The sequence below is a fragment of the Schistocerca nitens genome, chromosome 6 (genome assembly GCF_023898315.1).
Source record: "Schistocerca nitens isolate TAMUIC-IGC-003100 chromosome 6, iqSchNite1.1, whole genome shotgun sequence".
Classification (NCBI taxonomy): domain Eukaryota; kingdom Metazoa; phylum Arthropoda; class Insecta; order Orthoptera; family Acrididae; genus Schistocerca; species Schistocerca nitens.
In genome coordinates, this window is record NC_064619.1 from 361,686,743 (window position 1) to 361,702,876 (window position 16,134).

General features: G+C 44.4%; 1 protein-coding gene across 1 annotated transcript in view; it reads right to left on the bottom strand.

Moving 5' to 3' along the window:
* Positions 1-1,163: 1,163 nt before the first annotated feature.
* LOC126262905 (uncharacterized) overlaps positions 1,164-16,134 on the bottom strand; it is a 318,098-nt gene continuing 303,127 nt past the window's right edge. The window contains exon 5 of the mRNA XM_049959809.1: positions 1,164-1,872. Within this exon, the coding sequence (XP_049815766.1) occupies positions 1,712-1,872 (161 nt within the window). The 3' untranslated portion in view covers positions 1,164-1,711. The remainder of the gene's footprint in view (positions 1,873-16,134) is intronic.

A 16,134-nucleotide genomic window follows, 5' to 3' on the forward strand; every position in this document is an offset into this window, starting at 1 on the left:
AATGCCAAAAGTGCTAACACACTTTGTTCATCGTTTTCATTTCAAAAAATATCTTGGAAAAATATGGAGAAATCTACGAATCAAATAAATTTCTCTTATACAATGAGGCGAGACAAAATATTTACTGACACGAAGTGCACGTGACTGTCGTGGGCGGAGAACAAAAATTATCAACATTACTTCGCTGTAGTCTGAACTTCCGTTAGATGTCCTGCTCTAAGCAGCTAGAAAATTTCGCCCATATTACGTGGGAATTATTCACTTAGTGACACGTAGATAAGGCATAAATTTATCAGCCAGTCACTCAGAATGTCTAGACTGCAGCATAATTCCACATTGCTCCTTTTCTGGTAAGGTAAAAATTTTAAAAATTAAATCCGGTATATTTGGTTTTCATCTGTAGAAAACAAAATTGTAGTAAGAAATAGACAGTTGCAGTATCCTAAATAACGCTTTTCGTGAAACGAACAAGATTAAAACGGCAGTGACATTTTAACCAGGCGGTGTAGTCAAGAGTGAGCGTAACAGATACTCTCATTACCTGCAAACAAACCTATTACGCAAAAAATTTAGCTCGTTAATGAAAATGTCGTTAACCGCTTGTGATTTTTATCATGTAACTCTTGTGGTAGCTCTCCTGACTTTATCTCATTAGTGTATCATTATTATTTGTAACGATATTAATGGTTCAAATGGCTCTGAGCACTATGGGACTCAACTGCTGAGGTCATTAGTCCCCTAGAACTTAGAACTAGTTAAACCTAACTAACCTAAGGACATCACAAACATACATGCCCGAGGCAGGATTCGAACCTGCGACCGTAGCGGTCTTGCGGTTCCAGACTGCAGCGCCTTTAACCGCAGGGCCACTTCGGCCGGCTTGTAACGATATTAAAACAGACAGTTGTAATAAGTAACACTATCTTTTGGTATTATCGGCACACATTCATTTATATAAATATAAAAGGACCTAACGTATGGTTTGTGTGGTGAGTGATATGAACTGTATTTGCTTGTATGTTAGTGTGTTAATGTTGGACAAGACAACATGAGTGCAGACATTTCATATCGACTTGCAGGCGTTAAGAGGTCAATAAGTGAAATTCAAAAATTAAACCGTTATCTGTCATTTTAATCGTCCATTCTGTTTATTGGCTCGACATCTGAAATACAGTTACAGTTTTACACAATTATTACCCTGAAAGATATAGAAAAAGGTGTTAGATTGAGTTTCATACTCTCTAAAGAAAATGTTCGTGCCTGATTCGTGATAGTGAAGTGGAACAGTAAATTTTCATTCAGAGTGATATATTTCTCCTTCACGTATCAGTTTTGTACAAATTATTGCCGATGTGTCCAAGGGAAGAGAGTTTTTTGGAAGGCGAAGAGCTCATGATTACGAGTTGTGAGCAAACTATGCCGTAATTCATTGGATATGTAAAGAATTTCACTGCCTGTATGGCAGATGGATTTTATAGTGCTACACTAGTTTTGTCCGTGCACTGTTTTAGAAGTGACAGTAGAGGGTCCGGTGGTGTGATGTGCGTCACCGATTGTAGGGCCGTCGTTAGAGGCAGCACAGAAGGAACATTTGTGGAACTCGTGGTGCGGCCGCCTGCGTCCTGTCTGGATACGTCTCAGGCCCTCCGGCGCCGCCAGGCTGCTGCCGACTGGTCCTGCAGGGGGGCCGCTAGAGGGCGGCGGGCCGCCATCACAGGTAGTGCGGCCGGCTGCAGAGGCAGCAGAGGGAGCCCACCTTGCTGTAGAGGCCCGCCGAGCCCGGAGGCGCCTTCAGCGTCCACTGGTCGGCGGCGCGGCTGGTGCCTGCGCTGCCGCGGCCGTCCACCGCCTGCTGCAGCGCCGAGCTGCGCTCTGCAACAACCACAAGCCACTCACAAAACCTAAGAGATGCATCCGGTACAACAACAGTCCGTCTAGACTTGTTCCACAGAGTAGCAAAGGGAAGAAATTAAAATTTCTCTTAACTTCGTGCTAGCACAGCTACAGGCCACACCAGGCAGAGGTGATGTCATGGCTACGCAGCAGAAAGAAACAGTCAATCCTGTCCGTCGGTCGCGGATATCACCACACTTTGCTATATCTGCACCAATCGCCAGGTACAAGTTACATACTGAGCAGAACGTCCACTGAGAGGACAGAGATATGTTTGTTCACTCCCGTTAAGTGGAGGAACAAACTATAATTTGGATGCAATAATACGTATCAGAGAGTTGATACTGTAGTTAATATATAGTAACAAATTGTTAAGCAAACACAGCGGGACGAGGACCACAGGTCACTAGTAAAGAAGCAGACCACATTCGATCATAATGAATAGATTCTCACGTTATTACCTCCTGTCTTCATAAATACCGCGGTTATCTAGCTCCGATTTCAGTAGGTGATTGGGATCGATTGCATTCCTACCAAAGTGCTCGACTCAGTGATTATTATCATTTAGTGACATCTATGTATTAGATGTCCACAGCTCTTCGTCTAGTGGCTAGCGTTGCTGCCTCTGGATCATGGGGTCCCAGGTGCGATTACCGGCCGGGTTGAGGATTTTCTCTCCCCGAAGAATGGGTGTATGGGTGTTTGTGTTGTCCTCATCATTTCATCATCACTCGTGACAGTGGATAGATTGGACTGTGTAAAAATTTGGACTATGTAAAAACTGGTATTTTGTAAGGGCGCTGGTGTCCGCGCAGTTGAGCGCCCCACAAAATAAACATCATCATCATCCATGTATTAGATGTTCCAGCTCTTTTGATGAACACGCTGCTTGCCATATCCGAGGTGACAACATCCAAGTGACCATAACCTGCCGCACATGATACTTGCACTGACCGCCTGCCACACTGTTAAGGGGGAGGCTGAGGGTCTTTCGCCACTAGTACACCCCGTGGTAGTTTTCACACTGACATTATTATCACTGCTGGGTGAGAGGACGATCATCGCTAGAGGTACTTCTTGGTGGCAGGGGCTTCCCTGTCTGGTGGGGCTCAGCCGACTACAGAACTTCTGAGAGTGCTATCAAAGAAATGTGCAAATGTGTGTGAATTCCTAAGGGACCAAACTGTTTAGGTCATCGGTCCCTAGACTTACTCACTACTTGAACTAACTTAACGCGAAGGACAACACTCACACCCATGCCCGAGGGAGAACTCGAAACTCCGGCGGGAGGGGGGCGCACTATTGGTGCGTGAAGCAACTGTGAACCAACTGAATCTCTTCACGCCTGATTGTTTCCCCGACGGCGATGTCATCTTTCAGAAGTATAATTGCCCTTGTCTCTGACCCAGAACCGTGCTACAGTGGTTTGAGGAGCATTATAGTGAACTCACGTTAATATCTCGGCGACCAAATGCGTCTGGTGTAATTCCTATGGAACCCATCTGGGTCGCTATCGGGCGCCATCACTGCGTCCGCAAATCAGCGGCCCGTTATTTACGCGAATTTCATGACCTGTCCGTACATGTCTAATGGCACATACCTCCACAAACCTACAAACAGACCCTCGGATCCCTGATACGCAGAATTAGAAATGTATTTCGTTCCAAAGTCGTAGGAACAAACTATTAAGCAGGTGGTCATTATGTTTTCCCTCATCGGTATATACAGGCTGTTTCAATATCCTTGCATAAAAACTCTAGCAATGACAGATCATGTCTTTTGTTAGAGAATAAAGGTTCACTGGCGCTTTCTGACGATGATAGGCGTCCGTAGAAGCAACCGGGCGTAGTTACTCTGCAGCATGAATAGGCCTTGTTCTAAAAATGGCTCTGAGCGCTATGGGACTTAACATCTGAGGTCATCAGTCCCCTAGAACTTAGAACTACTTAAACCTAACTAACCTAAGGACATCACACACATCCATGCCCGAGGCAGGATTCGAACCTGCGACCGTAGCGGTCGCGCGGCTCCAGACGAAAGCGCCTAGAACCGCTCGGCCACACCGGCCGGCGCCTTGTTCTGTTGCCTATAATACAGTCATCTGCTTTTTGTGAAGCGGTGTACACCCAGCAAAATTAAAGTTCCTGATTCATTACTTAACATCTTTCTCAGTTTAGAGATGCTCTTTCTTGAGGCTTTTTTTTTTTTTTTTTTTTTTTTTGGAAAATCGCCTTAACAGTTTATTGAAGTAGGTAGTAAGCAGCACATCTAGTTAGTTGACGCTGCTAGTTCGGTGAAATTTCTTCGTCTCAGGACCGGCGAATACTAACAGACGTTTTGCGTAGCCAGCAAGCGTCTGCGAAAATTTTATCCCCCAACAAAAGTTATTACCGATGACGTGATCTATTACACTACTACATGTCTGATGCAAAGAAGTCAGTGCATTAAAAAAGTTTTTCATATTTTGAGAGCAGGTAGTATGGATCAAAACAAGGAAAATGTCGATTAAACATGGACTCTAAAATGCTTATCTTGAGAGCGATGAGCACTTGTTTGTCAACGCTATTGAAAATCGCATCTCCATCTCATCTACAGCAACCTCTTTGCTATTACGAAAGTCCTAGAGAACCAGTAAACATATGTTAGTGTTGTTACTCGAAACCGTTTCGTAATACCAAAGAACTTGCACGCCGACAACGAGGTCATTATAGGCGGAGCACAAGCTCGGATTAGGGAAGGATAGGGAAGGAAATCAGTCGTGTCCTTATAAAGGAACCATCCCGGCATTTGCCTGAAGCGATTTAGGGAAATCACGGAAAACCTAAATCAGGATTGCCGGACGCGGGTTTGAACCGTCGTTCTCCCGAATGCGAGTCCAGAGTGCTAGCCACTGCGCCATCTCGCTTGGTAGTCACATAAGAGTGGCGTTATTAGTGCCACTGTCAGAATGCCAATCAGGTTTGCTTTAAATACAAGCTGTAATGGTCGTGAGCGTTAGTTACCTTTGAGACTGGACACAGGGAATCGATGTTAATCAAGCATGCCTCTAAGGCAGGCTGTTCCAACCGAGCTCCAGGGAGCCGGAGCGCTCCGGAGCGCTCACTGCGGCAGCTCGGAGCCTGCGTGGAGGGGGAAAGCGAACTCACTGCCCCCTGGCCGCATGCAGCCGCAACTGACAGAATAATCCGTGTTCAATGACAGCTATGATTAGCCGCGAGAGCCCTGTACCTCTATTGGAGGATACCTTTCTATTCATTGAGAGGGATGGTCGTCCACAGTGTCTTGTTCAATATACAACGACATTATACACGTCTTCACGCAGCGCACTACGATCAGGTAGAAGGCTTAAGATCGTCATACCAGGAGGCGTAAGTTTAAAAACGGTTTCGTAATACGGATGGTATGAAAACATGCAACATAGTTCGTGTTCTGTAATGCGTTTATAATTTTCAGGTGAACGAGAGCGGAGAAAACACTACTGAATCTGCAATTCGAGAAAGCTACAGGATCGCTCATATCATTGCGACGAGTCGCAAGCCGTTTTCACTGGGACCACTCGTAAATTCCTGCATGGTAGCAGTTGCAGAATGTTTGTTGCCAAGGGAGGTGCAGGCAATTGAAGGGGTTTGCCTGTCGAAGTAAACAATGTCTCGTCGAATCCTGGACATGGCAGCGGATTTACAGGCACAGCTCAGGCGGAGAGCTTTGTTGCATTTTCGCTAGCGCTTGACGATAGCACCGACATATCGGACTGTGCTCAGCTTGCAGTCTTTGTGTGTGGTATCGACATGGAGCTGCAAGTAACTGAAGAACTCTTGGATGTGGTACCACTCGGCTACACCGCAACAGGACGTGGCATTTTTGAAGTTGTTTGTGAATCAGTGGAAATATGAATTTGCCGTGGGATAAGCTCCATTCTGTAGCGACAGACGGTCCACCACAAATGATCGGGCGTCACCAAGGTTTTGCTTCTCGTTTGAAAAATAAACTCAGGGAAAGACATCTTGACTCTTCATTGTTTTATTCACCAAGAGGCACTGTGTGCTGAAACACTAGAGCTAGGTGGCGTAATGAAGATGTCATGAAGTGTGAGAATTTTGTGCGGCGTCACGGTATGAACCATAGCCAATTCAAAGGATTCCTGAAAGATATGGAAGCGGAGTGTGGGGATATACCTTACCACAGTAGAGTCCGTTGGCTGAGTGGGGGAAAAGTTCTTGACGTTTCCTTTGCCCTTTTTCTCAAAATGAAAGGGGAAGAAATGCTTTGTCTGAAAGATATAAAATGGATATCAGACCTGGCGTTCCTAGCTGGCATAACTATGCATCTGAGTAACTTAAATCTGTCATTGCAAGGCAAAGGGCAGCTAATCGTTGACATGCACTACCAGATCAAAGTGTTCATGGAAAAGTTACGTTTATATGAGAGGCAGATGAGTAATTTAACGTTCTTCATTCGTCTTGCTTCTTTAAAACTACCTGAAGGTACCACTTTCGGCGATTACCAAGCAAAGTTAAAGCAGCTCATCATGTCGTTTGAAACACGATTCCGAGACCTCACTAGTTTGGAAGTGGAACTTAAGCTGTTCAGCACTCCTTTTTCAGTTTCTCCCGATTACTTGTCATCGTCACTTCAATTGAAGATTACTGATCTGCAAAATTCAACTCTGTTGAAGGAAAGGTACTACAAGACGTTGAATTTGTCGCCATGGTATCGTTCATTACAGCAAAAAACATTTCCCAAGCTTCACAACAATGCCACTCAGATGATGTGCATGTTAGGATCTACGTATTGTTGTGAGCAGCTTTTCTCGGCAATGAAAAGAGTAAAAAGTAAGGAACGAGCGTTTCTTCAGGATGCAACAATGAACGCCATCCTCCGCATTAATGCTGCGAACATTTTGACGCCTGATATTTCCGATCTTGTTCAAAATGGCTCTGAGCACTATGGGACTCAACTGCTGAGGTCATTAGTCCCCTAGAACTTAGAACTAGTTAAACCTAACTAACCTAAGGACATCACAAACAACCATGCCCGAGGCAGGATTCGAACCTGCGACCGTAGCGGTCTTGCGGTTTCAGACTGCAGCGCCTTTAACCGCACGGCCACTTCGGCCGGCTCCGATCTTGTAATGAAAAGAAAATGTCAAGCTACAGAGGCCCAATAAATTTAGTATGCAATTTCTTGTAAAACAGTTGTTTCTTATTTATTTCCTGAGCATCGTATATCGTGGTGTAGCATGTCACCACGTCTTAGCAGCGAAGAGTATGAGGTTGTCGATATTGTAAGACGCAGCTGGCACGTCAAAACGCTTGCCTAGCCGCCTGCCAGCGACACGGCCCCCTGGAGCAGGGTGCGCTCCGCGGCTCACAACGGAGCCGAGGAGCTGGAACAGCCTGCTCTAAGGTGACAAATACACTATTGTCAGCACCTCACTGGGTTAGAAAGAGGTCGTCTAATAGGGCTACGAGAAACTGGATATTTCTTCTCTAATACTGCAGAAAGCCTTGGCGGGATGTAACCACTGTAAGTGATTTCTGGTAGCGGTGGTCACGAGAATGTACAGGTGCAAGATGACTGGGGTCTGGACGGACACGTGGCACTACCGAGAGGGAAGACCATCGTGTTCGGCGTGGGACTCTGGAGCATCGTTCTGCGTCTGCAGTAGCAAACTGAGCATCAGTTGGCACCGCAGTGACACAGCGGACTGTTACAAATCAGTTACTTCAAGGACAGCTCCGAGCCAGATGCCATGCAACGTGCATTCCACCTCAAATCACTGCCATTTACTACTTCAGTGGTGTCAAGTTAGAGTTCATTGGATGGCTGGGTGGAGATCTGGTGTGTTTTCTGAATGGTACATCTTTTTCAAAAATTTATCGCTAACTATCCCCACCTGACCACACCACTGAATCAATTGGCAGAGAAGGTGAAAACTTTCAGTGGACTGACACTGGTGCCTTGGAAATGTCCTTGGCTATCACAACTGTCTTAACTGTTCCTGATTTCAACTGCAAATTTATTTTGCATACCGATGTTTCTAATTCGGTGATAGCAGCCATGTTACACCAAGAACACGAGAGTGAGTGTATGCCGGTTGTCTGCGCTTCGAGGTCCCTGTCTCCCGCGAAAGTACCTGGTGTATGAGGTGGAGTCCTTGGCTGTTCTGTTCGGACTCGAGAAATTTAAAGAAAAAGAACTGTCACGTTTTCACCAACATCTGAAGCCACAACATCCAGTTTACGGTGGAAATAGAGAAGGATGGTTGCTTTCCTATTTGGACGTCATGGTTAGTACGAAAGGGGATGGGTCATTAGGGCACTCCGGCTACCAGAAGCCCACACATACGAACCTCTATCTGCAACCGTCGAGCTGCCACCACCCTTCACAAACTACCGGCGTCCTTAGAACATTGGTGCAACGGGCACATGTTGTTTCTGATGGAGGCAGCCTTACAAAGCAGCTAGAACATCTACAGTAGGTGTTCAAAGATAATGGTTACCCTCCACTTCAGATTAGTGCAGCGCTCAGAAAAAAGGAACGTGATCACCCACAACATCACGAAGATAATGAGCTGTTCAGGTCCAGGGCGTTCCTTTCATACGTCAGCAACATTTCGTCTAAAGTAGACAGGGTGCTAAGGAAATATCAAGTAATCTTCCGGCTATCGGTGAAGGTTAGTGCTTTTCTCGGTTCGGTAAAGAACGATCTGGGACTGAGGAAGGCCGGAATCTTTAAAATTCCTTGCCATTGTGGCAAAGCTTACATAGGTCATGCGATACGCACAGTATATGAACGGTGCATTGAACAAGAGTTCACACTCGCTTTTCGCAGCCCTGTAAGTCGGCCGTAGCTGAGCATTGTATTACCACAGGCCACTCTATGGATTATTCTGCCACAAAAATCTTGGCCCCGGATAGATACTTTTGGGACTCAGTAATTAAATATTCTGTGGAAATACGTCTAGGACAAGATCTTACAGATCGTGACGACAGCTTTCAACTGGGCAAGTCTTGATGCCCTGTGATTTCTTTAATTTCTTCTAAGATAAAAATATTTTATTCATAGTGACACATCTGGCGACAATTGACGTTTATTTTTAGCTCTGGGAACGAGCCTTTCGACAGACGGGGGACAAGTACAGTGTGTAAACTTTTAGATGGCAGACCTCTCCCTAGTCCTAAATCGGTAGAAGTCGGTAAATGTCGGGAGGCTTCGGTAGGCACGCAGTTTCGACTGCTGCCAACATTATGTAGCTTACTGTGTTGTACAAGGTAGCCATTGTCGTCTGCTTCGTTATTGTTTTGCGCTGTACTATTCTGCGTGTTTTTATTGTGCAGTTGCGCTGAACATTATCAAAATGAGTGAAGAGGCAGTTGCTGGCCCAACTCGGGAGTCGCCAACAACCCCTACCGGTAGGCCTACGGTTAGAAGGATACCAGTATTACGTAGCGATGCTCGCAAAATTATCGGATGAATGGTGTGTGAGCGCATAGTAGACAAACATACATACATTCATTTTTGTATATATAGATTTTAATGTACATGACGATTTCAGTTTCGTTTACGAACAACATTTAAAGCGAGTTTTACTTCCAGGCCTTTCGTCTGCTTTCGTGTAAGCATGACGCGCAATTTGTAGTGCCAGCACTGCAACTGGTACGCGTGCCTTGTCCCCCCCCCCCCCCCCCCCCAAGGCTCCTCTCCCCTCGCCATCCAATGCTTGCTTCCTCCTCTCCCCGCACTCCCCTCATAACTCTGCCGTCTTACAGTTAACACACTCTAGTCTCACCTTTACGCATGCGGCTGCGCGCCACAGATGGAACAGTATTTGCAGAGGGCGCGGATTTCGATAGAGAACGCTCTTGTGACTGCCCAGCACTGCCTCCAATGCTCATGCGTCACCGCGCCAGTTTTTGCTATGGAGGCGACACCGTGAACTAGTAGCCTCTAGTGGCGGACACTCACCTGAAGATGCCTGAATGCTTGCCATCCGAAATACTGCGGCAAGAAGTCAACGTGATCCGGCTACAATCCAGAAACCTCTTGCAATATTCAGTACGCCTGGAAAACTTCAAAAACTACAGTATTAGTTTTGTCAATAAATATTGCTGCAATTAATTTTATTTGTTCCAGACGTGTTTCGCATTAATTTTAATGCATCTTCTGTGGCATCTAGAGTAATACAGTTTTGTTTTGATATGCGATATTTGTACACTGTAAAATAGTTCACGTCTTGTTTTTTTACGTAATTAAGAGATTACTTACAGTTATTTGAATTTTGAGCTGACATTTGCGTTTCGGCTCATTTGGTCACATGCTGTACGTCACAATATAACGTAAGAAACTTAGAATATTTTCATGTTACGAACTCTTTTCTTCACAATTTTCATGTTCTTTTCACTAACTGTTGTGGAGCACTGTTAGTCTTCTGTCACTAGTTCTAGATATTTTATCGAAAACTATGTTTTAAAGTCGTAACTACTATGTGTTCACACTGAACATATAATTTTCACAAAAATAGTAGCAAATGAAAACAACGTATTATATTGGTTCAATTATATTGATGACATCCACTGCTAAATAGATGAGCCAAAAACAGAATTTAAAAAATTACATACTGACAACAAATTACATAAAAATATAAAGTTCACAATCCGAAGAGAACAGAATAACCAAATTAACTATCAAAAAACGAAACAATCAGCATATGTTTGAAATTTATAATGAACCCACAGTAACTGGCATTATTATTCCCCAATCTTTGAACCAACTACACTCACAAAAGAAAGCAGAACTTCGACACATGCCCTACAGACTCAACCGAGTGGCACTCAACAATTAAAATTATTAAAAAGAGCTTGACGTAATAATACGTATAACCAAAAATAATGGGTACAATAGTAACATAGTCACAAAACTAAGCAACAGAATTAAAAGAAAAGAAAAACAAACCACAAAACCACAGAGAACAACACAAAAGAATCAAATACAATCGCAAACGATCAGTACCATAGTAACTGCACAGAATGGCCAGGAAAATATAAAAGAAGACACAATATGATACACAATCATATACAAACCGACATTGCAAAAGACAGGGCATAAACATAGCGTACACAACAGACAATTCTACCCAAAAAAGCACTCCAAAACTGGCAAACGACATAGACGTATACCAGAAGCAGGTATATATCAGTTACAGTGTAACACTTGTGATGACAAATACATAGGACAAACATGAAGAACATTTGATGTCAGATATAAACAACACACGAGAGCCTGGAAGAATGGGAAAAACCACTCCACATTTGCAGAACATGTAAGAAAACACAATCACAAACAAACCTCTACAGAAGAAGAAACAAAAATAATTAGAATCAACAATAAAATGCACCTCTTAACCCTGCAAGAAAATTACCGCATACAAAAAAACAAAGACAGAAAAGAACACCCTGTTGAAAGATCAAATACACATAACAAACAACTCACTGTTTACATAATAGACAAAATAATAGATTAACGCTCCAATAGAGGATTAGCATAATAATAGCACCCAACCCCTTTCTACTCTCTCGTCCATTAACCCTTCACAAAAATTTAAACCAAAACTTTAATCAGGTGAGCACGCAGCTTTCAATCACAGTCTGATGGCTACTACATTCATATTCAACTTCGTACAACTCGTCCTGAATAACCATCGACACACCCACACACAAAAAAAACCCTTACATATAAAGTCCCTCTCTGTTACACACACACACACACACACACACACACACACACACGCACACACACACACACACACGCACACACGCACACACACACACACACACACACACACACACACACACATACACACACACACACACACACACACAGAGAGAGAGAGAGAGAGAGAGAGAGAGAGAGAGAGAGAAGAAGAAGAAGAACAAACGAACTGACATTGGTTTTTAGCATATACCTCGTTACGTTGCCAACATGTACGCAAACAAATCCAACAAGAAGACACATGAAATCAACACACAGTAATTGAAGTATTTAAGTCACAGTTTTCGGTAAAATATCTAGAACTAGTGACCGAAGACTAATAGTGCTCCACAGAATTAGTGGAAATAAATGTAAATTGCGAAGATGAAGCTTCATCATCATACTCCTTCACAGAGCGTAGGGGAACGATGCGGGAGACCCGCACCGCCGTACTAGGCAAGGTTCTAGTGGACGTGGTTTGCCATTGCCTTCCTCCGACCGTAATGGGGATGAATGATGATGATGATGATGATGATGAATTCGACACAACAACACCTAGTCATCTCGAGGCAGGTGAAAATCCCTGACCCCCCCCCCCCCCCCCCGGGAATCGAACCCGGGACCCAGTGCTCCGGAAGCGAGAACGCTACCGCGAGACCACAAGATAGTAGTTGGTAATATGAAACTGTGCTTTTGTTTCTTAAGTGAAGTTATAGTACGACGTCCAGAACGTGACCAGATGAAAGGAAACGCAGATGCCGACCAAACACTCAAGTAACTTTAAGTAATCACTGATTTACGTAAGAAACAAGACGTGAACTGTTTCGCAATGAACAAATATCGCATATCAAAACAAAACTGTATCATTGTCGATTCCACTGAAGATTATCACTCAGCACCTGGCCAAAATATTTTCAGTGCTTGGAGGACATAAGGTTTTAGGAAGTGATAATGCACTTTTCATCTCAGGAATCAGGTATTGTTTTAATAGTGCTAGTTCCCACATTATGACCGTTCCCTATTACCTCCTACCATCATGCGAGGAACGAGTTAATCGTAACCTGAAGTCAACCCTGATTATTTTTCATTTTTAGTTTCAGGTCTAGCGGGCTCAGTCCATCGGCTGACTTAATTTCTCTTTTAACACAGCCGTGCACAAAACCCAGAAGTCTACACTTGCCAAGCTGATATTTTCATTGCAGGTTAACTCGTTGATATGAAATATGTGGTCAATAAACGACTTCCATCCTGAGGGTTTTAATTCGAAGGTCATCAAGAAAACTACTTGGAAAAATATTCACCTTGCATACCGGAGGAAGGCTGCCTGGTGTAACAGGGGTAGTCACCCTGCCTCGCTAAAGTTGGTTTAAGTAGCTTTTCCAAAAAAATAAAATTTTATTTTTTTATTTAATTGCTTGTTTCGCTGTGAAAGATGTGGTGCAGTTAGCGATGAGCCAATCGTGCAGCTTCAAATAACTTTCAGTATGCTGCACAACTACAGGTGGCAACTTATGCTAGGTCTCTTTGAGGTTGTTCTTGTGGCCGTTCCTGACAAGCAGTGGAGTCGTTGGCGGCTGCCGGTTCTTCAGTTTCAAGGGCGCTGAACGACGTCTTCGTAGAAAACTCTGTCGAAGCCAAAAACGTCCTGGATTTCGCCGCGTCTTCTTAGGTGGCTTCTTAAAACCATCATCTTCAGGCACTGTTGACTGCTGGTGGTCACTAGAAGTGCAAAAGTCGGCGATCGGCCGAGTCCGGTGCGACTGAGGCGGCAATCTCGGGCGCGCGCATTGTAAACAGGTCCTCATATTGCTACATCGCGCACTCGAATACTGACTATAAACCGTTTTCTGACACAAGGTGAAATCGGGGCATAGCATGTTCCACAACCGATCTAGGTGTCTCGGGGATCACGTTCAAAATGCACTGCGCAATTCATGCCTTCGTTTCAGCTACTTTCGTAACTGCAGCACTGAATACACTTCTTCCAGATATCTCCAAAGCCATAAGTCATACGAATTAACATTAGGTGACCTTGATGGGTTGTAGGGAAATGACAACTAATAATTCCAGCATTTCCGAAATGCCTCTGCAGCAGCCGCTTCGCTGGCTATGCAGTGTGCGGAGGAGCACCGTCTTGCATAAAAGTCCACGCTGTTCAAGGACCGGGATGTCTTTGGAGCGCAAAACATTCTCATAGCGATTACCAGTGGCGGTGTAGGTAGCAGAACCCACAGGCTCATCTCCTGGGAAAAAAAATATGGCCCTATGATAAACCATGCTGTCAACTCCACAGCGCGCCATTACTTTTGCAGAAGGAAGTGGTACCGGTTCATGTGCGTGCCGATTTTCCGTTGCTCATACCCTGAAATTATGAGTATTGATATGTCCTTGGAAATGAAAATGGACTTGATCTGTCCACGGAACGTTCCTCGCACATTCATTGTCCACTTTCATGGGAGCAAGAAACTCCAGAGCGAACGTTTGTCTTGCTGACACATCGGCAGGAAGCAACTCCTGACCCATGGGTGATTTTGTATGGATAGCAACGCAGGATGTTTCATAGGATTTTATGCGCCGTCCTTGCAAGCATGTTCGACGTTGGGACAATTCCCCGCACTCCATGCTTGCAGACCACCGCTCTACACCTTCTGCAATGCTATGGCGACATCTTTCCTCCATTTGCCACATTGCACTTCATACGAACCTGTCTTATTCAATTTTGTAATCACTTTCTCTAGACCCTTAGCAGACATCGCATCAACGCCTTTTTTCATATCCTTAGGTGTCCGGAACGTCTGCATGGCTATTGGTTCAAATGGCTCTAAGCACTATGGGACTTAACATTTGAGGTCATCAGTCCCCTAGACTTAGAACTGCTTAAACCTAACTAACCTAAGGACATCACACACATCCATGCCCGAGGCAGGATTCGAACCTGCGACCGTAGCAGCAGCGCGGTTCCGGACTGAAGCGCCTAGAACCGCTCGGCCACGACGGCCGGCTGCATGGCTATTGGCACACAATCATTGTTCTTGTAAAAGCAGCGTGCGATCCTTCAAGGAGACAGTGACGTTGGGCGTCTCGGATGCAAACTGGAGGAACAGCCGTGTCCCTCGCGTCTGCTTGTATGCACATTACGACACTTACAGCACTATCTATTAGTCAGATTATCCTTATTTTTTTATTCTATGACGTTTCCCCCTGCGTCAATAACAGAAAACTGAAGCACAGATCATTTTTATACATACCCTCCCTGAACGTCAACTTCGGCCAACGTTTCAAACGTATCTTGATTCCGCCGCAAAAATGATTTTTGGTTGCACTTTTAATCATTCTTGCACGGCATCAATGACTTCTGCAGAGGTTGCAAATTTTTTCCCGCTGAACGCTCCATTCAATGGTCCAAACAAAGGGAAATAGCTTGGAGCCAGGTCTGGACTTTATGGCGAAGGTTAAAGCCGTTCGAATCCCAACTCCTTCATTGTTTCGGCCGTTCGTTTGGCAGAATGTGGCAGAGCGTTATCTTGCTGCAGGATGACACCTCTTCGCAGTTTTCCGCGACGTTTCTATCTATCTATATCTATATATGTACTCCGTTAGCTAGGGAAAAACGACTGTCTGAACGCCTCAGTACGAGCTCTAATTTCCCTTATCTTTAAATGGTGATCATTGCGAGATTTGAAAGTTGGTGGTAATAATATATGCTCTACATCCTCGTCAAAGATCGGATTTCGGAATTTAGTGAGCAACCCCTTCCGTTTAGCGCGTCGTCTGTCTGCAAGTGTGTCCCACTCCAAACTTTCTATGAGATTTGTAACGCTCTCGCGATGGCTAAATGTATGTCACGAATGTTGCCGCTCTTCTTTGGACCTTCTCAATCTCTTGAATCAGACCCAACTGCTAAGGATCCCATACAGACGAACAATACTCTAAGACTGGACGAACTAATGTTTTGTAAGCAATTTCCTTTGTAGAAGGACTGCTTCGCTTCAAGATTTTACCAATAAACCGCAATCAAGATTTCGCCTTGCCCGTTACTCGTGTAATCTGATCATTCCATTTGAGATCATTTCGAATAGTCACACCCAGGTACTTGACGGATGTTACCGCGTCCAAAGACTGGGCACTGGGCATTTATTTTGTACTCGTACATTAATGGGGATTTTCGCCTTGCTATACGCAATAGGTTACACTTACTAATATTGAGAGATAACTCCCAATCATTACACCACGCATTTATTTTCTGCAGATCCTCGTTGATTTGTTGACAACTTTCATGTAATACTACTTTCCTTTAGACTATAGCATCATCGTCAAACAGTCTAATGGCGCTGTCAGTACCATCAACCAGATCATTTATGTAAATCGTAAAAAGCAGAGGACCTATTACGCTGCCCTGGGGCACACCTGAAGTTACGCTTGTTTCTGTTGAAGTTACCCCATTCAGGACGACATAGTGCTCTCTGTCTGTTAGAAAGCATACTCTCCAAC